This window comes from Nymphalis io, chromosome 11 (genome assembly GCF_905147045.1).
Source record: "Nymphalis io chromosome 11, ilAglIoxx1.1, whole genome shotgun sequence".
NCBI lineage: Eukaryota > Metazoa > Arthropoda > Insecta > Lepidoptera > Nymphalidae > Nymphalis > Nymphalis io.
This window is the reverse complement of record NC_065898.1, coordinates 3379710-3404374: the sequence shown is the minus strand read 5'-3', so window position 1 is coordinate 3404374 and position 24665 is coordinate 3379710. Positions and strand designations below refer to the sequence as shown.

General features: G+C 31.8%; 3 protein-coding genes across 4 annotated transcripts in view; 2 read left to right on the top strand and 1 right to left on the bottom strand.

The window, feature by feature from the left end:
- The first annotated feature begins 487 nt into the window (after positions 1 to 487).
- Positions 488 to 8832, top strand: LOC126771838 (1,4-alpha-glucan-branching enzyme). The gene is made up of 14 exons (XM_050491968.1): positions 488 to 702; positions 2271 to 2440; positions 2676 to 2893; positions 3223 to 3367; positions 3450 to 3540; positions 3854 to 4063; positions 4244 to 4315; positions 4591 to 4762; positions 5429 to 5638; positions 5889 to 6060; positions 6663 to 6847; positions 7319 to 7456; positions 8224 to 8337; positions 8407 to 8832. Exons 1-14 carry the CDS (start codon positions 590 to 592, stop codon positions 8455 to 8457), a joined length of 2061 nt encoding a protein of 686 aa, XP_050347925.1. The 5' UTR covers positions 488 to 589; the 3' UTR covers positions 8458 to 8832.
- On the bottom strand, positions 8779 to 11024 carry LOC126771841 (glutathione S-transferase C-terminal domain-containing protein homolog). Its single transcript, XM_050491975.1, has one exon. The coding sequence runs from the start codon at positions 10942 to 10944 to the stop codon at positions 9130 to 9132; it is 1815 nt and encodes a 604-aa protein (XP_050347932.1). The 5' UTR covers positions 10945 to 11024; the 3' UTR covers positions 8779 to 9129.
- A 515-nt stretch (positions 11025 to 11539) lies between these two features.
- Positions 11540 to 24665, top strand: part of LOC126771863 (mitochondrial carrier protein Rim2) — a 42803-nt gene continuing 29677 nt past the window's right edge. The window contains exons 1-2 of one of the 2 annotated variants that reach the window (XM_050492020.1): positions 11540 to 11961; positions 12746 to 12896. In XM_050492020.1, coding sequence (XP_050347977.1) covers positions 11921 to 11961; positions 12746 to 12896 — 192 coding nt within the window. In that variant the 5' untranslated portion in view covers positions 11540 to 11920. The remainder of the gene's footprint in view (positions 11962 to 12745; positions 12897 to 24665) is intronic. The other variant, XM_050492019.1, reaches the window with a different exon arrangement.

Sequence of the window (24665 nt, the reverse complement as noted above, 5' to 3'; positions counted from 1 at the left end):
GAAAAAGAGGAAGTAAAAATTATCAGAAATATATTCAATACTGTTTGGAGTAATCAGATCATCATATTTTAATAAATTAAATATAAGATATAAATGTCCATGATTTATTTATTTTTCATGTAGAATGTATACATAATTATTTTATTCTATAAATCAAACAAAATCAACTTAAATTTAATCTAAAAATAAAAAAAAAACAAAATCAGTTGCTATGCTCTGTGAAGGTAATATAAATTTCCGATACTGTTGAACAAAAAAAAAAGCAAAATCTGCCTAAATATACATCTATTTAAAATTATATATACTTAGAATGAGTATTACAGAAGTAAAATTAAAGACACAATAGATATAAAATTTAGTGTTTTTATTCGATAACTACTAATAAGGCCTATAATAAAGCACAAAATAAAATTACATAATATAAACTGACACAGTTGACCCTTATTATCAGTAATATGAAATTTATCTCAATATACTGAGTTAGTATTATTTGAAATCCATTTATCGCTTCGCGCGGTTGTGGTTATTGCATTTTGCGGCGCGTGCGCATAGACTCGTTTCAATTTTTATATATACCTACATAGATATAATGGGTGGTAATTATTCCGCTATGGATCCGATGGATGTCCCTGTGCCGGATCTAACAAAATTATTCGAAAGAGATGGTTATTTGAAGCCATATGAACGAGAAATTCGACGACGGTAAGTTTAGTTATCTTTTTACACATGAATATAAGTCTTAGAAGTGATATTTATTGAAATAGAAACAAAAATCTCTAAAAATTTAACTTCATTGTAGGTTACCTTTTCTGTTTACGAGATTACATATTCAAGCGGTAAAGCGCTTGATAAATGGTACTGTACTTTATATTTCTATATAATTTTCACGGGTACTTAAAAATGTAGTTTGTGTTTTAAATAAATATAAAAGACTGGTATATAATGTACACACATTGTTTCTTTTTCTATATTTGATAGGTATTTTATATAAGAAGACTAAAAGTTGATTTTAAAATGTAGCGCTTTATATCTGCTTACGCCACATAGAAATGACATTTTCAATGTCAAACTAGAGGTCGTTGCAATAAACAAATAATAATATATTGTAGCTTTGAATGTGTTATTATACTTAAGTAAATAATTATATATTAAACAATACATATTACTTATTTATTTTGTGTTGGTATAATATAATAGCTTTATCGAACAATTATTGCACATTTGCAGCATATTATATATATTTTTATTGAAAGTGGGTATTGTCGAAACTTATTGCTGATTGACGGTTGTACTCGTGTACATCAAGTCGTTTTGTTAAATGAATTAAACAACTATATTTTTAATATATACATACCATAAAATTGTTTATAAATCTTTGAAATATAAGGCAAAGATCTCTAAATAAAATATATCGGTATACGGTATATAAAATACCCAAATTTGCCATAGGTTTTATTTTAAATACTATTTCACATTAAGCTGCAGTTGAATGCTTGCTTATGGTACACTTGTCGTATATAAGTCTACGAAGAACATACAGAATACTTGCAACAATTTTTGTCTAGTATTTAAATTTCACTCGGAATTTTATCACATTTGATTGATTAATTAATATTATTTTTTATATTCAGTACTTCTTTTTATTCGTGTTTTATGTGTTCTCGCGTCGTGCATCTAATTGATTTGAAACTTTGCATAATTGCTTATTGTTGTGCAAGTTTCTGGCACACTGTCTATATATTTTTTTCAATGTACGATAGGTGGCGTGACAGTTGTAGCGGATAATTGTTTTCAAAACATTATATTAAAACATTGCAACGTTCACATATGAACTAGCATTTTATTAAATGTACAATGGACCAATATTTTGTCTTTATTTTTCAAGTTTTTTTGTGGATTTAGTCCTTTTTTTCCAATACCTAGATGTAACGTAAATCATTGGCAAAAGAGATAGAAAATTAAAACCGTTAAAATGTTTCTAGTACTTATATAGGTTCTTAAAGTTAAGCTTAAAACTCAATAAGTGAGTTATTATAGTTTTATAACATTGACGATTAGTTTACGTTGACGATTGTTCTAATAATAATAATTATATAAAATTATTGCTATAATTTTATTATTTGCAATCAGTTTACGCAATCAGATGCTTTTAGCATCTGTAAGTTAAATATATAAATGCAGGTATAACCGTAGAATACAACATAGAAAAACATCTTTTCCAATCCTCTACTGGTGTTATTATATATGTATCAAATCGTTTTTTTTTTAAGTTATGCCTGCTTCAAAGACTTATGGGTTAAGATTGAATCGTGGGAAGGTGGATTGGAGGCCTTCACTACGGGATACAGATATTATGGCGTACAGTTCGGTGCAGATGGTTCAGTGGTTTGGCGAGAGTGGGCTCCAGGTGCACATTCCATGCATCTACAGGGAGATTTCAGTAAGTATTTTACCTTAAAAATGATATATTTAAATTTGTAATTCCTTTAACGTAAATTATAATTAAATGAATTATTAATTTACCCATTCAAATCTAAGGACTACGTCTATTTTCCTGTACATAACATATCAAGCTGTACGTGGTTAGCGTTATTCATTAAAATAGAAGAAATCTATGTCCTTATATACTTCCCATTATTTAAAACGTTTTAAATTTAGTCTTATTTTTCTTCCAGATGGCTGGAACCCAAAGAGCCATCCATTTAGGAAGTTAGAATATGGCAAATGGGAACTCTATATACCAGAAAACCCTGACGGTTCCTGTCCCATCAAGCACGGCAGTCGCGTACAGATCATTGTAAACGATCACTTGTACAGGGTGTCCCCTTGGGCGAACTACGTCAAGCCCTTCGAGGGATTTACGTATCAACAATTCATCTACAATCCTGAAGAGGTACAAAAGAAACTTAGAATATGTTAATTTAAATTACGCTAATATGATATGTAGAAATTTTAATGGAAATTAAAAAGTCAAACCAATTTGTTATCTGAAACTGTTTATCTGTTTTAGAGATACAAGTATTACATTCTTCACTGGCAATGCGTTGCTAACTTAAGTTTTAATAAATGCCTATATTATTATAGGCTTTTACACTTTTCATGATAGAATTAATGATACATTTTTAACTAATAATAAAATTTCCAAAACCATAAAACATACTAAAACAATTATATATTTATATAACAATGTACATAATAAATGAAATATCGAATGTTCATCAGCCATACCAATTCAAGCACAAAAAGGTGAACAGGCCAGCATCTTTGCGTATTTACGAGTGTCACGTCGGAATTGCTACAAATGAAGGAAGAGTTGGTACCTATTTGGAGTTTAAGGACAATGTTCTACCTAGAATAAAAGACTTAGGTATGTGACAGAATAAAAGTATAGGAATACTTATATTCCACATTGAATGTGTTCCAAGCTTAAACTCTCATTCTACTTGCAGGTTACAACGCAATACAGTTGATGGCAATAATGGAACACGCATATTATGCCTCATTTGGATACCAAGTAACGAGTTTCTTTGCTGCTAGCAGGTGAGACTACGCACTATTTAATTTTTTTTAATCGGTTGAGTAATACAATAAATTACGGCTTCTTACAAATTCGAATTGGCGATTTTGATAACTAATGGCTTTGCCTATATACTTTTTAAACTAAACTTAATCAATGTTTTCTTCTTCCTTCGAATCTTAAATCAATGATGACAAAAAGATTAATACGTATTTAAGCGGCTAATTAGCGGCTATTTAGCGCTAAACAACGTACATAAGTAATCATTTAATAGTGATTAAAAAATCGTCGCTAGATAATGATAATTCTAATTGATGATTATCAATAAATTTCTAGTCGGTACGGCACCCCTTGCGAGCTAAAACAGCTGATCGATAGAGCTCACGAGCTGGGTATATACGTGATGCTTGACGTAGTTCACTCCCACGCCTCGAAGAACACACTGGACGGTTTGAATGAGTTCGACGGCACTAACGCCTGTTACTTCCACGACGGACCGCGGGGTACGCACTCCTTGTGGGACAGCAGACTGTTCAACTACTCCGAGTAAGTAACAAATAAATTACAGATACAGAATTACGTGAAATAGGCTACAAAATTATATTGTTTAAAATCTTCGAAAAACTTTTTTATTTTTACTATTGTAAGTTTCATTTATATTTGCTAAGTTTAAGTGATAAAACACCCAATATATATGAATCCTATATAAAAATCCTTTTTTTACAGAGTCGAGGTGCTACGATTTTTACTGTCAAACCTTCGATGGTATCAAGAAGAATATCAATTCGACGGATTCAGGTAAGCATAACACTGCGTCTCCGCGAAAGTCAAATTGGCAACATATGGGCTGTCAACTCGCATTAGTGATACGCGTTTCTGATTCTTTAACTTTTACGTTATCAACAGATATTTTCACTGTTTGAAAATTTTCAAACATTTCAGCGACTGAAATTGCTAACTATTTTAAAAGAAACACATCTTAAATACTTAGATTTTTCTTATTCGAATTAGAAATTTGAATTTAAATGATTTCCATAATCCCGTCAATTAATAATGACATTTTTAATATTCAGATTCGATGGTGTAACATCCATGCTGTACCATAGCCGAGGTATAGGTGAAGGTTTCTCAGGCCATTACGACGAGTACTATGGCCTGAATGTTGACACCGAAGCTCTCGTCTACCTCATGCTGGCGAACGAACTCATCCACTCCATTGATAAAAGAGCCATCACTATTGCGGAGGTAAATATTTTATATTTCTCCTTCAAAATTTAAAAATCAAAAGTTACTGTACATACAGCCCAGAAATAATCAGTCGGGTCACACTAAAGCACAGAATAAGGATTAATGAACGCGTGCAATGTGTAAGGGAAATGTATAGTTGCCAGAATAATTACAATGTATGCCTATTTCTTCAACATCAACAATAGCAATTCTTTTATAGGCTACTAACTGTTCCCCGCGACACCATTCACGGTTTTCTTTTCAATAATTCCGTAATTTATATGCTTTTGTTCTTATTAACGAAAGATCGATGTTTACTAAAAAAATCCATGTGATATAAATTCAGATGAGATAAAAAATATTGGGTGAAATAAAGTGTTTTTTTTTTCTTTTTATAAAATAGGATAGCGGCTGGTCGGACGGTCCACTTAATGATAAATGGTCACTAAGAGATATTTACCAATCCTCTTATTGTCAATGCACCACCACCTTTGAAACTAAGATTTAATGTCCCTTATTCCTGTAGTACTAGCTCACTGACCTTTCAAATCGGAACACGACAATGCTAAGCATTGCTGTTTGATATTTGAATATGTGATAAGGGAGTGGTACTTACCTAGACGGGCTTAAACAAAAAAGGGATACTTAATTAATTAATTACAATATTATTTCCAAATCTGACAGGATGTATCAGGAATGCCAGCGTCCGGAAGACCGGTGTGCGAGGGTGGTACTGGTTTCGATTACCGCTTAGGCATGGCCATCCCCGACATGTGGATCAAGCTGCTGAAGGAGGAACGAGATGAAGACTGGAAGATGGGTTACATCGTCCATACATTGACTAACCGGCGTTGGATGGAGGGTACTGTTGCCTACGCTGAGAGCCATGACCAGGTAAAAATGTGTTTTTAAAATTAGAATATCGTGAATCCTCAAAGTTCCAATTTTAAAATTACAGATCGACTGTCCGATATTACGAATATTGATAAGTTGTTTCATCAAATTCTTGACTTTTGATTGATTGACGTTTAATTTTAGGTTAAGATTCAAATAATATGCGCTGCGTATTATTTGTAGAAACACATTTTCATGGATATTCAAATTACTGGCATAATTTCCTGACATTATTTTATACATTCACCAGGCTTTGGTTGGAGACAAAACTATAGCATTCTGGTTGATGGACGCCACCATGTACTCCCACATGAGTACACTGAGCGAACCCAACCAGATCATCGAACGTGGACTCGCCTTGCATTGTATGATTCGGTTCATAACACACGTGCTCGGTGGAGAGGCGTATCTTAATTTTATTGGTGAGACTAAAACTATCATACTATTCTTAAAATCTACTGGTTTCTGTTTATCAATGCTAATCAGCAGTTGCCTTTAATTAAACGCACCATACATATATTTTAGGGTATTTTATGCATATAGGTTCGAATGCCAATTAAATTGTTTTTTGAGGCATAACACTATTTCAACAACACATACAAACAATGCGTTTTAATTTAAAAGTCATCACGTTGATTGTTGCTATTGTTCTTACAGCAAATAATTTTTATCCTTCCTTTTATTGAACGCATAAAAATTAATACGAGCTACTCATATCTCACTTAGTTGGATATGTTCGACACTGGACTTAGCATTACTATAACACTTGTGATTCCTAATTTGGAACGCTATGTTATGTGTAATAAAAGCTACCTTAGCTTGACCGTTCATGGAATGATAAAAACATGTCACATGATAATGGAATATAGTCAACTGATGGATTGAAAGATTGACAAAAATATACAAAAAGTGTTCCTTTGGTAACAACGAAACACTAGAATATAAAGCTCAAGTCAGAATCATTGTGGTAATTTGAAACAGTAGCGAGAACATTTCAACGGAAAAAAATAAATATCGCATTCAGGTAACGAGTTTGGTCACCCCGAGTGGCTGGACTTCCCCCGCCAGGGGAACAACTCATCGTACCACTACGCGCGCAGACAGTGGCACCTCGTGGACGACGAGCTCCTGAAATACAAGTATCTCAATCAGTTCGACAAGGATATGAATGCACTCGAGGAGAAGTATGGCTGGTTGAGATCTAATCCCGTAAGTAGCAGGACTTTTACACAATCTAAAAATATGTATAGGTGTTTTTAATATTACATATATGCCCCGGCATGGGTAGAATAAAGGTCTGGATAAAACGTTTATATTAAAAGACAAAGATACAAAGATATTTTTTTTATTGAACCACTCACCAAACACACAAACATTCGTTTTTGTTTATGAAGAAGATATAGCATGTATAAAACTTAACTTGAATTAACTCGATCTTTTTTTTAATCTTGGAAGGAGATTGTGATGCTGTCTGGTAATAAACATGCAAACACATTGAATAACATTAAAAAATAATAAAGATAAGATACACAAAAGACACAGACATTACGTCTGTGGACATACAAATACGAGATAGAAAAAATAGAAAATAAAATATGTTTGGATGATTAAATCAAGTTCAGCATAAAATGTTTATATTTCCTCATATTCTCATAAAACGCATCTGATTACCGGTTTCAGGCGTACGTGTCGTGTAAGCACGAAGGCGACAAAGTGATCGCATTCGAGCGCGCGGGACTTTTGTTCGTGTTCAACTTCCATCCCTACCAGAGCTTCACTGACTATCGGGTGGGAGTTGACGTAGCTGGCAAATATCAGGTACGAATATTATAAATATTAATATTCATGTAATTTATAAGTAAACAGTATTTTATATTAATTAATTTTTTTGGACGACTTACCTCATAACAGAAGTTAGGTCCAAGTTTGCAGCCTGTAAATGTCCCACTGCTGGGCTAAGGCCTCCTCTCCCTTTTTGAGGAGAAGGTTTGGAGCTTATTCCACCACGCTGCTCCAATGCGAGTTGGTGGAATACACATGTGGCAGAATTTCGATGAAATTAGACACAAGCAGGTTTCCTCACGATATTTTCCTTCACCGAAAAGCACGAGATAAATTATAAACAGAAATTAAGCACATGAAAATTCAGAGGTGCTTGCCCGGGTTTGAACCCACGTTCATTGGTTAAGATTCACGCGTTCTTACCACTGGGTCATCTCGACTTTGAATTTGTGGGTCCTGCTCTCCTCGGTAAGTCGTAAATACGTGTAATGACGTAGGTACGTCATGAGGTGAATTCGACTTTGACCAAATCATATATATATATATATATATATATATGATTTATATAGATGTGCTCACTGCAGTGCTGTATTCTTAATTCTCTTTGTATCTCACTCGTTAAATGTTGAAACCGACTTACAGTGTTACGCTATTTTAAGTATATATATTTTAAATATAATTATTGTAAACAATGTCACATATCGCGTTTCGAAATTTCACGACCGTGTTCCGCTGTGAGTTTCGAGTTTCCATTCTGTAAGACCATACTCGAACCTCACTGCAATAATCTTTACTGTTTTCAGGCAGTGTTGTGCTCGGACAGCAAAAGATATGGCGGTTTTGGACGTGTGGAACCCGACGGCGAGTTTCATTTGACGCAGGGTATTCCTTGGGGAAACAGAAACGATTCAGTACAGGTAATTCAATCGAATGAGGTTTAATATGCTTTTTTTTTAATTTGTTTAATAAACACTATCTGTTCCTAGGTCTACATACCGTGCCGCACTGCTATAGCATATGCTCGCTGTGAAGAATAGGCCTGTTATTAGATTTATTATTTATATAAATAACAAAATTCTAGTAAAATGTGTAATTTTCAATTATATAAATATCTGCACTAGTTACAACTCTGTTATTTTATATTTAAGCTGTTCACTAATAATATTATAATTATGTTACGAGGAAAGTATATATGTTGGAATCCTACTAGTCTAGGAAATCTGTATATTGCCAGTTTATATTAGCTCAATATAATTTAAAAATTTGGTTCAAGACATCGAAAGTGAATGTCTTTTAAAGTGGTTATTGTTCTCTTTTTGTTATTTTTTATTATTATGCTAGAAAATAAAAGAAAGCAGTAGTAAAAAATTATGTTAATATATTTTTTTATAATAAACATGTTTTCTTAATTATATATCTAGTTTTATTTTAAGACGGTACCCCGTAACAGCCTGTGAATGTCCCACTGCTGGGCTAAAGGCCTCCTCTCCTCTTTTGTGAGGAGAAGGTGATCGTGGGTTCAAACCCGGGCAAGCACCATTGCATTTTCATGTGCTTAATTTGTGATTATAATTCATCTCGTGCTTTACGGTGAAGGAAAACATCGTGAGGAAACCTGCATGTGTCTAATTTCACTGAAATTCTGCCACATGTGAATTCTACCAACCCGCATTGGAGCAGTGTGGTGGAATAAGCTCCAAACCTTCTCCTTAAGATGGTACGCCAATTAGTAAATTATTTTTATCAGTACATGATAAAGGTTTCAATCTGGATAATGTTACTTTGTATCCATGTTCTTCAGCCAACCTCGCACGATCGGAATCGATTATAGCCATACATCTTTCACCTCTTACAGTCAAAGGATGCTCTTTATGAGTTTGGTCAGCTGTGTGTCCAATACATAAATATTGATCAATAGTCATATTTTTAAATCTAGAACTTCTTGGATAAACAAGCCTATCAGTTGCATGAACAGAGCCATAACAACATGGGCATAAAATAAATTTGGCATTTGAGTTTAAACATTTGTCTAAAACCAAGTCACTTGCAATCCCACATGCATGTAAAGCAATTCCTATATCAAACTTTCCTATAAAGAAGTCTAAATTGCATTGAAAAAAATAAACATTTTTTAGGCCCATGTTGTGTACTCTATCTCTTGCTCTTAAAAGAGATTGTTCCTTATTTTCCAGTAATATAATTGTGCATTTTGGTAGGAGATGAGCAACAAGTATCCCTAAATGTCCACTGCCACTGCAGAAATCCACAATATAATTTCCATCCTTTGCCATGGAGAGCACTGCTTGACATAAGTTCTCTAATTGTTGGGATTTTCTTATAACCCTTTCATCTGGTAAATGGCCTGCTGCGGGATTTGCTCCATCCGGAATCTCATTCCAGTCAACAGCTGTCTCAAATTCTAAACTACTTACATCTAATTCCATTCCATCTTCAATAACATCTAGAGCTTTGTCTATATCTTCAGGCTTAGTGAACAAACGTCTTTTAGGATTGTGCCTTTTTGGATCTGATTTGTAAAGACTAACATCTTCTATTTTAGGTATTTCTAAACTTTTTATTGAAGGTAAAGGTAAGGTTTTAATTGTTTGTAAAAAAAGTTCTAAGTTAATCACTTCTTTAATATTTGTAACTTTTAAAAACCATTTATATGTCAATGGGAGTAGAGATTCAAATATATCTTTACCAATTACTTGTACAATTATATAATATGACGGAAGTAATACTAAGTCAGCTAGGGTAAGAAATGGTCCTTCGGCAAATTGATGATTCAAGTCAAGATCTTCTATTTTGAGTGGCATATCCATTTCAGATTTTTTCTTAATATTTGACTTCCATTTTCTATGTTTGGGCATTCTGGCTTCATCTTTCACTATATTTATATCTGCACTACTACTGTTTTTATGTTCAACATTGTCCTCAGTTTTTATATTTTCCTTTTTTAACTCTCTTGCTACTTTAAATATATTATGAAGTTTCACAGGTTTATTTAAATGATTTTCAAACCTAATCAAACTTTTTGGTATTTCGTCTAACTTTTCCTTACTAAGTAATTCCTTTACAGTTTTTATCAAATCCACTTCACAGAATTTTGTCCATATTGACACTTCATTTGGTGCTTGAAGACAACCTTTTCTAAAACTAAGTAATCCATCGTCATACTCATGAGAAGAGTGAGCAGATGTTCTGTGTCTACAAATATGTCTAGAAACAGCACAGAGACCAGTAATTATTGTATCATCAAATAATATAACTGGATACAAACATGCAGCTACTTGCCAAGCAATATTGTCTTTATCGATAAAATCAATACATTCTGCTTTCAAATTCAATAATGTTTTATCACTGCTGTCCGTTGTATGCACAAAGTAAAGTTTTATATCAAGAGGAATACAGTATTTATATACACAATATGTAATAAGTGACTCTAAGGACACTTTCAATACTAATGTTTTATCATAATTTTGTTTAGATGTGTGAGTCTCCAAATACAATTCATTTTTCATCCTGTTTTGATTTTTTAATTTTACAGCAATATATGATAAAATGGTTATGTTTGAACTCTGCTTTTAATTTTCATAGGTTATGAAATGGACAAGTTTCGTAAAGAGCATAGACTTAAACAACCGTCAATGTCATTTTTTCGGTCATTAATCAAAAGCAGGTACTTGTCATCATAAAATAATTTTCAACTTTTAGAGTAAGCAAAAATTTAAAAGTAATATAAATAAGATAGAAGTGCTTAAATAAATAAGGTTTAATTTAACGAATTATGCTTAAATATGCATTATACTTCTCCAAATCTCTTCTTGTTGCTTATGGTTTTTTAATATTCATTTCACGCAGGTGTTAAAGTGTACTATACATTCACCATCGTAATCATTATCATTTTTAAAGAAAAGTACTTGATAAAAATATTTTTTTAAGTTTATTTATTTTATAAGATATGTATAAAGCAGCATACATTTTTTTAAATGGCATTTTAGATGCGTCGTGTGATATGCTATCAATATTTATATTTAAGTTATACAGCATGTTTACATGGTGACTGTCCATTACTCCATTTATTTATAAGCCTTTTGTATAAACAGATAGAAACTAGTATTCTGTGCAATCTCGGGCACGGCCAGATGAACGATGTGAACGTGTGATTGTACACGTTCCGAACGTGAACTCTTTTTAGTTAGTATATTAGTGTTTGCCGAGTCTTCTGTCGTTGATACCGCTTACATTGTGTCAAATGAAATCTTGAATGTAAATTGTGGCCAAAAAATGTTATCATTGCTTTAAAGTTGATAACTTGAAAATAATCAAGAAATCGTGTAATTAGTCTTCGATTTTATTATTTTGTGATAAAAATAAAATTGTGTGCATATATAAAAAATAAATACGTTGAAGACATTGCTATAAGTGGTGGTAGTGCATTTGTTTATTTTTAGACTTCGCAATTTGCAGTCATGTAATTATTTCGGTGGCGCTAAAATGTCTCAAAGGGATACAGCGATACATCTTGTGGCTGGAGGGTAAGGAGAATGTTTTGTTTATTACACGTGATAAGCTGTATTAAGTTAAATTAATTATACGCAGTTACCGTATTTGCATAATTTCATATCGCTCGCAATAACACATGTGGGCTGCGCTATTGATGTTTACGCCACTTTTTATTGAATCTATTTATACTTTACCGGTTATCAATTGAAACCCTTACTATACTCTCATTAGCAACGTGTTCGATATTAGTAATTTAGTAATGTTTTTGTATGTGTGTTTTGATTGATTAAGTTTTGTTCTTATAAATCTAATTTAATTATTATTAAAATGAAACCAAAATACCTGTACATTTGTTATATTTTGTTCTATCCATATATTTCGATGATTCTATTTCTATTTTTTATGTCTGACTAAAACCATTAAAAAGTAGAAACAGTTTTACAAAGATGATATTAAATTTAAAATATTTATTCGTATAATTATTTTAAATCGCATTACTAACTATGTTGTTATATTTTTCATTGAAATATTTTAGTAATTGTTCAGAAATAAACACATACCAGGTGTGTGTATTTATAAAGCATAATAACATTAGAAGTATTCTAAATAGATAATTTGTAAAAGCATAAACGTAGATACAATATTGTTTCTCAAAAAGAAACTTTATAGACTATGACTTGATAACAAGGCACGAAGTTTAATAAATCAAATCTGCTCCTAATTTATTAACATATTATATATTAGTAATGTTATTGTTAATTGATTGGCATAGGTCTTACATTGAGAAATAATATATTAAGAAAAACATAATTGTAGGCTTGCAGGCACTGCGGGCGCTGTGGTAACATGCCCTCTAGAAGTAGTAAAGACAAGACTTCAGTCTTCAAAGGGTGTCGGAGTTCCACCGCCACCTCCTTCTGGTGCTGCTAATTCAAAGCGAGTTTGCTCTAAGATACCCAAACACCAGGTAAATTGATAATTTATCTAAATTCTGTATGTATTTACATTTACTAACTAATCGTCCCGGCTTCACACTGGTATATAAGAAGTAAAATGTATTTTATATAGGATTTACGTAAAATCCGTTTTTAGTGAGCATTTACATCGAGGAGTAACTGTGACAATTTTCAAGTCAATCAGGCGGACAGCATAGGAGATCAAATGATGAGTTGTATTTCACTTATATAATAATAGATATCCCAATTGCAGCAGATAAAACACTTTAAAATTTAGAGCATAGACCTATTTCTAGCATTGTTATATATTAACATTAATTTAGAATGACGGATTTCGAAAATAAAATTTATAAAAGAGTATGCTATAATTAAAATGATGAACTACCTTCTTCCTTAAATAAAACGCTGAATATCTCTACCACATCTATTTTATTTATTTAGCAATGATGTTCACATTTTGCTTATTCCAAAATATTAATAAAATGTTCATTGTGAAATAGGATATTGTATTACTTCAACATTTCTAATGAACTATATTTGAAATGTTAACTCAAATTATGTTGCCAAACTAAATATTATATTCTAATTAAAGGAACAATCAAGTACAAATAAATAATTAAAACAGATATTAAAAATAATAAATATATCATACTTTTTTATGAATGATAATTAAAATTTCATTTTAATTATGTATAATGTGTAAAAACCTCCTTATTGCTATTATATAGAACAAACTTTGATATGATAGTACTTTTGTATACTACAAGCTGTCATTTAGCTTGTATCCCACAGCTGAACTATGGTCTTCTATCTTTTTAAGGCAATAGTTGGGAGCTTATTCTACTATAGTGCTCCAAGGCGAATCGGTTTATACACTTGTGCCAGATTTTTATCAGACACACATGCAAGCTTCTTCACAATATTTTTTTTCACCGTTGAGCATGAGATAAATAACGAACACAAATTGAGCACATTTAAATTTAGTGGTGTTTGCTCGTGTTTGAAGACACAATCTTCGGTTAAGATTCAGGTGTTCTAGCCAATGTGCCATCTTGGCTACATTTATATGAATCATTATAATGATATTTTCGATACTGTAGCAAACAAACATAATAATGTATAAAGCTTAGTATCAGAGCACATTTGACTTTTAAGTGTAATTATCAAAACGGTCTTTCCTAGTCACAAACTTTTAGATCAATTAATAAATACTTTTTGGATTATTATATTATATTAATGTTAAGTATCTAACTAAATAGAATCCAGTTCTATTCTCATCCTATTAATGTCATTGAAGCTTTATTCTTTACTAGTTTTAGCAAGCGACTTCGCCCGTAAAAAGTAAAAATTGATTTAGCCGTGAAAGCGTAACCGAGAGACAGACAGACAAGAGTTACTTTCGCATTTATAAAAGTATATGCTACAACTTGTATATGTTTATAATAGTTTATAAGTTGAGATTGATAATAATTCATCTGGCTTTGGCAGTTGTCTCTATTTAAAATAGAAACACAACTTGTGTACATTATTTGTTAATTATATTTGTGTTTGCACGATTCGGGTTTGCCAATTCAGGATTTCATACAATATTATGGACACTTGCAAAATCGCCATTATTAATTGTTTTTTAGCTTCAAGCTTGACTGGTAGTTATCGTTTATTAAATCCGTCTCTTGTTTTACCTCGATTATTATGTATGTCAATAAAGTATTTTAAATAACATTGAGGAAGAGTTGTGTACAGCAATTGCCTATAAATGTGCCATTGCCTGGCAATTACCTTATCTCTTGTTAAGAAGGCTTGGAGCATTATTACGTCACGATGCCTTACGAAAGAACACAGTTCTTTTCATTCGCCGTCAAGCCAAGTATCGTAAATAAAATAAGCTTGAAATTTTTTTTTTTGTGTTTTGTTTTTAACAAATTATGTATTTGTATTAATTACAAATGTCATTTTGTATAAATTCCATAGAGGTAGAGGCCGAAAAAAAAGACTATTGAACGGATTAATTAATTAAACTTTTAGTGTTTTGATCATCAATTTTAATAAATCTTACATCTTGTCAAAATGTTTATTAAATTCTTATCTGTTTTGATTGATGTTGAACTTCACGAGACAATCGTTCATGGAGACATGTTAAAAACGTAGTCAGTAAGATGGAACGATGTCGCAGTTTACATTCACAATTTTTATTATTAAAATTATATAAAATATTATATGTGTGAGACCCGATTGAATTATATGAAAATAAATACGTTATGCTTTTCTTTTTTTTATCGATATTGATACCAATTAGTAAGGCTCTCATACAATCGGTTCGTAAAAGCTAGTGGTAACGACTTGACGAATCTGAATGAAATTTGTCATTAAGCCAAATGTTTTTTAAAAAAATTTATTGTTAAAAAATCAATCACCCGAAGATTAATGCCTACCTAAAAAGACTTTATTATCTTCAGCTGTTGTCGTCAAATTTGACGTTCATTTACCGGCACGGCACGTATTTTACTTTAACATGTACGCAAATACGTGGAATTCCTCGAGCGAAATATGAATTTATAATAATGTATCGATATGAATATTGTCGCGTGTAAAAATTACACTTATTGGCTAAATATCTCGTGTACTGACTTAATACAGCATTGTGAGATTCGTGTGAATTAGTTTGAATAAACATTATGATATTCTGCTCTTTTACAGGGAGTTTCTTAAGGAGTTAAGGGAGTTTGGTCCGTGGTTATAAATCCAGGAGCGATTTTACTTGTAAACTTATATTTTTAAACTATTCTGTGGTACTATGAATTATATATTTATTTGTTTTTGGTCGCGTAATTTAAAACAACGTTTCTATTTAACGTTATTTCTATCAATGATAGAATTAATGATTTCGATAATTCAATGTAGTTCCGTTCTTTGTAGTTGCGCAGGGTTCAACTTTTAATGAAGACTAATATATAGAATACAGTTGAAGAATTACATATTGATAAAATCAGACAGGTTAATTTTTCTACAACTGTTTATTTATATCAAGTTAGTATTTTGTGGATCAATTTGCAATCGAATTTTCAATCATTTCGATCCAAATAATTGAGATTAAGCTGATATTTTGTACATATTTTATATTTTTTGCCTACTTGGCTTAAATAAAAGCCTGTTTAATTTAAAAAAAAGCGCATTTGTTTTGTATTTAAACGGGAAGAAATACATTACAAGATTAAGTTGGTATGCATTGCGATATGCATTATTCATATTTTGATTTGAATCAAAATGTTATCAGAATTATAAATAGGTTGACCTTGCATTTGAAAATAATTGACGACTCAAGAAAACAATGATAAGCAGCACATATTATACACACTACATATTATATTTATTTATTACTAGTTATATAAGAAAATCACGTTGCAACTAAACATAACAAGATAACGGATACATGAGTAGGAACTATTGATTATAGTAAGAGCGATTATTTAATAAAGTATTATTGACATTAGCCGAGATAGCCCAGTGGTAAGAACGCGGGAATCCTAACCGATGATCGTGGGTTCAAACCCGGGCAAGCACCACTGAATTTTCATGTGCTTAATTTGCGATTATAATTCATCTCGTGCTTTACGGTGAAGGAAAACATCGTGAGGAAACCTGCATGTGTCTAATTTCACTAAAATTCTGCCACATGTGTATTCCACCAACCCGCATTGGAGCAGCGTGGTGGAATAAGCTCCAAACCTTCTCCTCAAAAAGGAGAGGAGGCCTTTAGCCCAGCAGTGGGACATTCACAGGCTGTTACGGATACGGATATTGACATTTATGATTAGTTAATCACTGAAGAAGCTGATATGTTGCAGTGGGTTGAAGACGTAGATAGCGAAACAAATCCCGGCTTGAGCCCGCGTCCAAACCCTGACAAGCACCACTTGGTTTTAAGTGCATAATTTGGGATAATAATTCATCTCGTGCTCGCCATTACGAAATCGATACAATGATACAGATATCGAATTACGGTAATTTGTGTGAAAACACAACCATTTTGTAAATAGAAGTCAAAGCCAAACAAAGCGTAACATAAAGTAATTTGGTCATTTGTATTCTTCAGCGTTGCTCGTTATCACGCGATAGTTATGGCAGAACGGACGAACGATTGGCCAATCAAATACAAAATTAATGCCGTAATTCTCCATCTCCATTGAGTATATATAGTGTGACGTCATGAGCAAATTATACCTGAGCAAAAATTGTTTAATAAATTTTCCGCCATTGGTAAAGTTTTCACCGTAAGTAAAGTTTTCACGATTTGTCGTCCCTGTATACGAAATCAATCAAAACCGTGATTTTTTTTTCAATTATCTTTTTTTATGTTTACTCTAAATAAACATATGTCATAATTATAACGATAAATAACAATAATAATAATTTTGGAATTACCTTTTGTCTTTAATGTTTTATTATACTAATATAGCGCTACCAAGCCGCTTCGAGGGCGTTGTGAGAAATTATTACATATGTACATACATTGTACATTGCTCTCGGCTTGTTTGTATTTTTTTTTCCAGGAAAAACATTTGTATAATTAAACATAAAAAGCAAAACTATCTTAATACTAAATTTGAGCCAAATCGCTTAGAACCGTTTTCGAAATCCACGAAATAAATGTATGTACAAGATGTGTTCATTTAAAATGACAAACTTGTAATTTAAAATTATCGATCTACCTGAACGCGCAATACAGAATGAGAGTCAAACAATGACCTTGACTGCAAAACAATTTATAACTGCATTGGGTCGGTACACTGCTGCAGTTTACATATGTTATATATATTTATCATGAATAACAAAGTTACAAACCAACCGCTTCCGTTTATTGGCTTCACTCGAGAATATCGAGTACAATTAGCGCAATTAACTCCAACGCGAAATAAAAAAAAAAAAAACAATTTTTACTATTCATTTATTGTTTCGTGTATTTGACTTTAGTGTTTAAAATAATTAAGAAACTTTTTGTATTAAAACCTATAGATGAGTTAACTTTATATTGAAAGTTTTCTATTAATTGAGAATAATGATGAAATGAATATCAAATGGATTAATTTCTCTGCTTTTTATTCAGGTCCGGGTGAATTAGTTCATAAACATTTACTATTTTCAAATTTCGAATCAGGTTAATAAAATTAGATAATAACTTTTACAAAAAAAAAAAAACTTGTTTTACAATTTTCTTTTATGTCACCATACTGGAAACTAATAACCTGTTTCTTAACTAATATCTGTGTCTTTAAATAGCGAAAAATAAATTTTAATTACAGTCAAATCCGTTTGGAAACGTTAATGCGTTTGTCACCGATAAATAAATACACTTTTTTTATTTTTTATTTTTAAGTTAGTTTAAACATACTAACGGTTATTTATAATTATGACTTTTTTCATCTCTGGCATCAGCTCAGTCTTCAATCTGATTTATGTTGATGTTAATCTTTCCAAAAAAAAAGTTAAGAGACTAGCGACATATGTTAAACGACAAAATTGATGTTTATTGTAAGAATTTGTACTTAAAGAAAACCAATAAGACAAGGGAGTATAGGGCGGCGGAAGAGGGGCATGAGAGAGTCGACGGCATAAGAGAGCTTCATGCCTTTGCAGTCACGGCATACGAGTCTGTCTTACTAAATCGTAATAAGCTTAGTATTAAGTCTCGTAATAAATCACAATTGACTATGTACTGCATTTGTTCAGTTGATTATTCATGCCAGAACAATTTGGCATCGTTAGCATATTTTAGAAAACCTAGTTTCCCTTTTAACGTTGGCAACGAACTTTAAATAGGTATTGAGTTTTCGTATGTAATTTTTGTCAGTCTGTATGTAACATGTTGTTTTTAGTGTTATCTGTTAAATGTCTCATTCATTAATTAGAGATCAATCTAAAATCAATACGGAACAAGGGTTGCTTCAAACTTACCATTTTCGTATGATAGAACATCTGTTCGAACAAAAATTACTTATATGATAATAAGTGACTGTACACGATACACTCACTAATTTGGTAAGTCAACAGTGGCGTCTTGATGGATGTATGCGTGTTGCATAATAACACCCATTCAAATAATAATTAATTAGTTGATTGTTGACGCTGAAACAGCTCAGTCAAAAGATCTTGATATTTGATTTATGAAGATGTCTTGCACACAGTCTTCCACTAGTAGATTTCGCACACAGCAAGCGATCTTAAATATTCGTAACTTATGAATATCTGGTATCCTTCATTATACCGCTACAATTATTATTTCCTAATCATGTATGTTCAGTTGTCTTTAGTAATTAGGGTCTTCCATTTTCATAACATAGCGATGTATCATTCGTACTCTAATAGTTGTTTGAAGACTTTTATAATGCTCTAAATTTAATTCGATGTCCTTCGTCGTAAGATCTTAGAGATGAGTGAACGTTTAGCTTTACAAATCACTAGCTGACGTAACTTTTCCTTATCAGAATTGGTACACGCCAGGGAAGACGACATCTATTGCTTGCATTGCCATGGCAGATATCTGAAAGGTTTCAAAAAATATAAAAAACAATGCATAAGTTAATTTATTTAATTATTTAAAGTACAGTAACAGCCTGTTAATGTTCCACTGCTGGGCTAAGGCCTCCTCTCCATTTTGAGGAGAAGATTTGGAGCTTAATTCACCACGCTGCCGCAATGCGGGTTAGTAGAATACACATGTGGCAGAATTTCAATGAAATTAAACACATGCAGGTTTCCTCACGATGTTTTCCTTCACCGTACGAGATGAATTATAAACACAAATTAAGCACATGAATATTCAGTGGTGCTTGCCCGGGTTTGAACCCACAGTCATCGGTTAAGATTCACGCGTTCTAACCACTAGGCCATCTCGGCTCATTTAATTATTCATAACAACAAAATATTAATATTTTTTTAAAATGAGAACGTGCAAGGAATTAATACCCAGAACGCCATCAAGCCAACTTTGGATGTAGTGAGAGTAGAAAATTTAAAAATAAAATTATTGAAATATAAAAATCTTTGTAATGATGATATGGACATAGTAAAGCAAAACTTAAAACTCCAAATTCATGTTCGAAGTCCACACGAACGAATTCACTTATAATTTAATACAATATGCGAATGTATACATTTACATAGTTTTTCTATGAAATCCACTAGCTTAAAATATTCGATCAATGAAAAACAAAAATACCGCTTTCTTGTTTAAGTTTGTAGGTTACGTCAAATATCATATGTGTCCTTTTAGTATGGGTACATGAATACAGTACAGTAATACATTTTGGGTCTTGCGAATTATTGTACGTAAGTTTTTTTTAAAACGCACATTATTTCAACGTTGTCTGTCCTTATATCTGTCCTTGACACAAATTCTTTTACTACGAGATTTTTTTTAATACAATTACATTTCTTATCTTAATACCGCGTAAAATTCGATAGGGTCGGGATTATAAATTTTCTATACTAGTTGTTTCTCCAAACCCTGTTTGAATTAGTTCGGTGAGTCGGTAGTTGGGTCTCATTTTAACCTCATGGTACGTTCTGTCTCGTTGGTCTAATAAAAAAGTAATTGGGTTTTTCTGTCGAAGATTCTCTATAGCAGCCTGGAGTCTGGAAGTTGGAAGTGTACACTCCAGTTAGTTACTTACGTTAGTACTGCGCCTGAACTCCTTGTGTTCGTGTCGAATTGCTGTCCCATCGGATTATGAGAATTAGGGAAAAGAGAGTGAATATGTGTTTGCGCACACACTTTTACACAATAATATGTCCTGCGCAGTTGGCTAATCTCTCTTGAGATTGGCCGCCGTGGCTGAAAGGAGGACAACACGATCCGGTAAACAAGAAATACGTGTAAGATATGTGTCTGTTTTTGATTATAGTAAAGTGAGTAACGGCTCGTAAATGTCCCACTGCTAGGTAGGACAGGAGGTTTCTCTCTTATGAGAAGGTTGGCGGTTATTATTTTATAGTTTATAATTATAAATTAGTATCAAAACCTTCCAAATAACATGATACAAATAACTTGAACTACACAGTTTCAAGTTTCAACCACATCGATTCTATCAACGTTAAACTCCGCCAGTGAAAAAGTTATAAATATCGTATTTTCAGCATATTTACCCTTAATAATTTATTTATTTGTAAAACCACACTTACAACATACATATACAACATCGAAAAAAAAACAATAGTACATCTAATATGCTTGTCAATTACAAGTGTACATAGCACTTCCAGATTCGATCTAATCAAATTCAAATTAAAAGTAACAAAAAATCATTAGTAATTTTTAAAAATATCAAAAATAAATAATAAAATAATAATAATGTTCATTGATACCTATTAATTACATTATGCTGATAAAGTTATACACTGTTGAATTTTAATACGATATTCAAGATGAATGCCAAAAACTTTAAATTATATAGCACAAAATTTTATCAGTGTTATATCAATCATGAATCAACATATTGATTGGAAATAAAGGCCGCGGCACCAAGTTCGTATTTAGTGCATATGCAAGTCTGAGTACTATTTTTTTTTCTCCAAATTATATACAATATACAAACAAAATATTTTTGGAAATTGTGAGAAATTTATCTTTACGAATATGTAGAGCATTTATGGGACGGTATTTATTATATTTTAGTCGCCGTTGTAACATTTTTGTTTTGTAAGCTTGCTCTTATCTCATTCATTTGAAGTCGGCGGGCTTTATACACTGTAAGAATTGACTTACTTAAGATCAGCCAATCGTTATAATCTGACGCCATATCTCTTTGGGATATTTTTTTCTGAGAATGTATAACAAAGTATGTAATCACAAATAAATCAATTAGACGGGTTCAAAGGCGCCCTTGGTTAAAAAGTTGCCCAGCCTGAAACTACACGGTTCGTTGCAGTGAAATCATTTTATCGAATAGTAGTTTACAAGCTTATAAGCATTGTCATTTTAAAAATATTATCATGTTAATTAAACGTAAATCTAACACATATTATGGTAATAGATATATATGAACAAAATCATTACATTGCTGTGAGTAAACACTACATAGGTTTCTGTATCATTAACTAATTTTAGATATAGAGTAGGATGTTATGAGACTCTATATCAGTAATCAAAACTGACTTTAATATACATACGTAACATGGATGGTGTATAAATGACGCCGATCCTAAATATATTTCCGGAATAAATTTATGTTTATTCATATTAAAGCACGGCTCAATCGAAATATGCCATGACATTTTATTAAAAAGAGCGTGAAATTCACGCTTGTCACGTTAATAATCTAAATTTAAAGCGGATGAAACTGCGAAGCGCAACTATTTATAATGTTATATACTTAAACTTTCTCCGAAAAGCGCTGTTTTTTATGGTAGAAGTTATATGTTTATTGGCTTAGTAGTTTTTCAGTGAATATATTTCTAAATAACTCGCACGCCGCCTATTGCACGTTGATGGTACCATGCCAGTAAGATTTACGCAAGTGCCAATAACAACTGTACAAAGTTTCAACTCAATCGGACAAACGATTCGTAAACGCATAGTATACAAATAAAATCAAGAATTGTTAATTTATATACTAAGTATTTAAAAAAAAGTTATTTAAAGCAATTCCCAAATTACCATTAATAATTTACACGTTTAATTTAGTTTCGAGAATTTATCGGATATCCGAAATTATTTCCTATTTATTATTATTTATATTCAAATAAGGTTTTTCGTGCATAAAGTCGAAATCTCATATCACAAAGAATCTTAATCTAGATCTTAGTCGAGATGATTCTATTTTTAATCAGCACCGGTTAGACGTCAGTACAGAACAAGATTGTTTTGTTTGCCTAAGGGCACATTTTAATGAGACCGTTGACTTGTTATCTTAGCTGCATCCATTATATATATGTATACGCTTATATAATAGTTTAGGTTATCGCGCATTGCAGATTTTTTTATCTGTTTGTTTCATCTGCAGAATCTGTACTGTAATGCAAAGTAGCTGTTTTTTTTTGTTATTGTGGCACACATATTGATTATACAGCCATGCTTACGTACGTTTTAAAAAATATTTTTAATATGTTAGATGCGGCTCTTTCTTAAAATATGGTATCTTAGATAGTAAAATATTTTAATATAAGCTAACTGTAGCAATTTAACACAATGCAAGCGTGCAAGATCCGGACTAAAAACTAATAAATATAATAAAAAACAAACAATTTAAAAATGATAAGCATAATTGAATATAATTATTAATGTATATCTTATTATGTTTTTCAATGATAACATAAATACAACCATTAAATATAATCACTGAACTGAAGGTCTATATCAATTATTATGTCCACCCCCTGTCTACTGATTATCACTTATATCAGAGACGAACTGAAAACATTATATAAACACTGTTCTATCTAATCTATTTAGATAAAATGTAAAGCGAACTGTAACAGAAACTCGTGTAGTTGTTACATTGTTGAGAAATATATGCAGAATGTCTAAAGGTTAAAAATTGTCTGTACTGTCTGGGGTATCGGTGGGAAATAACAGTTTCGATAAGGTTCGGATTTACAATATAATGCAATGGAGAAATTTTCTTAATCTGAATTATAAATATTATGGTTTAGTAAATTCTAGACTGGCAACACCTCACAAACTTAAGTGCAAACGCATTACAGTGTTTTGGGAAAGTGAACCAATTTTAAAATTAAAAATATCTATAATTGTTTACTGCGTATTTATTTATTTCCTTAATTTAATAAACACGGGCATACAAAGATCTAATTTATGGCGGTAGAATAATAAGTGTTTGGTACGTACTTACTTATTCAAGCCTGGACTTGGAAATGGACTTATGTTACATTGCATGTTTAAATTGAAAGAAAAAAATTCATGAAGTATTCGAGTATAAATTGTGTACAATTTTAATACAATTGTCGTATTCATATTTATTAGATGAAATTGATAAGAAATCTATACAAAGTCTATAATATGCATAAAGTTGGAGACGTCTTTTGATATGCCATGTTGATTTTGTACAATATGTTGTGATTACATTGTTAAGGCGAATTGCGCCCACGCCTTTATTAGCGTCTTCCTCTTGACGCGCACGCTCATTATTTACTCAATCATTAAATTATTATCTCAAACTTAGTGTATATATGCCTTATTATTTTAGAATACCATTATTCAACAATATAGCTCCATTCAAGCATACATTAAATATCAGTTTTTTCTTCGTATATTAAATTGTAACTATAAATTTGATCGTAACACATAAAATTGTTTATTCTAGATAAAGTTATAGTTTACTTCTCCTCTATAAAGTTAAGTGCGTACTTAAACGAAGTGTCCCCTTAGCTGATCAAGAACGTTTTGATGAGTGACCTTGCCCAATGTCATTTGTAGTAGCAGTCTGAAACTAATGATTCAAGGTCTAGCTATAAATACGGCATGTTTTCTTTGATTGGCGATAGTTAGACATGCCGACTTGGCGTATAAAATTGCTCTAAAGATATGAAAGACGATTTGATTGGCTTTCTATTTGAATGAGTCGAAATTGAAATTGCGTTTTTTTTGGCCTCGTTTTGGTTAATCTTTTGCCAATTTTTCTATAGTACTGGTAAAGTTTGAGATGGACTTGAGAAATATCAGCAGTGATTAATTACGTCACTTTGATTAAACTGCGAACTTGAATTTTTTAGCCTTAAAAAATGCTTTGGTATATATACCACTACCAACACAGGATACTACCAGTATT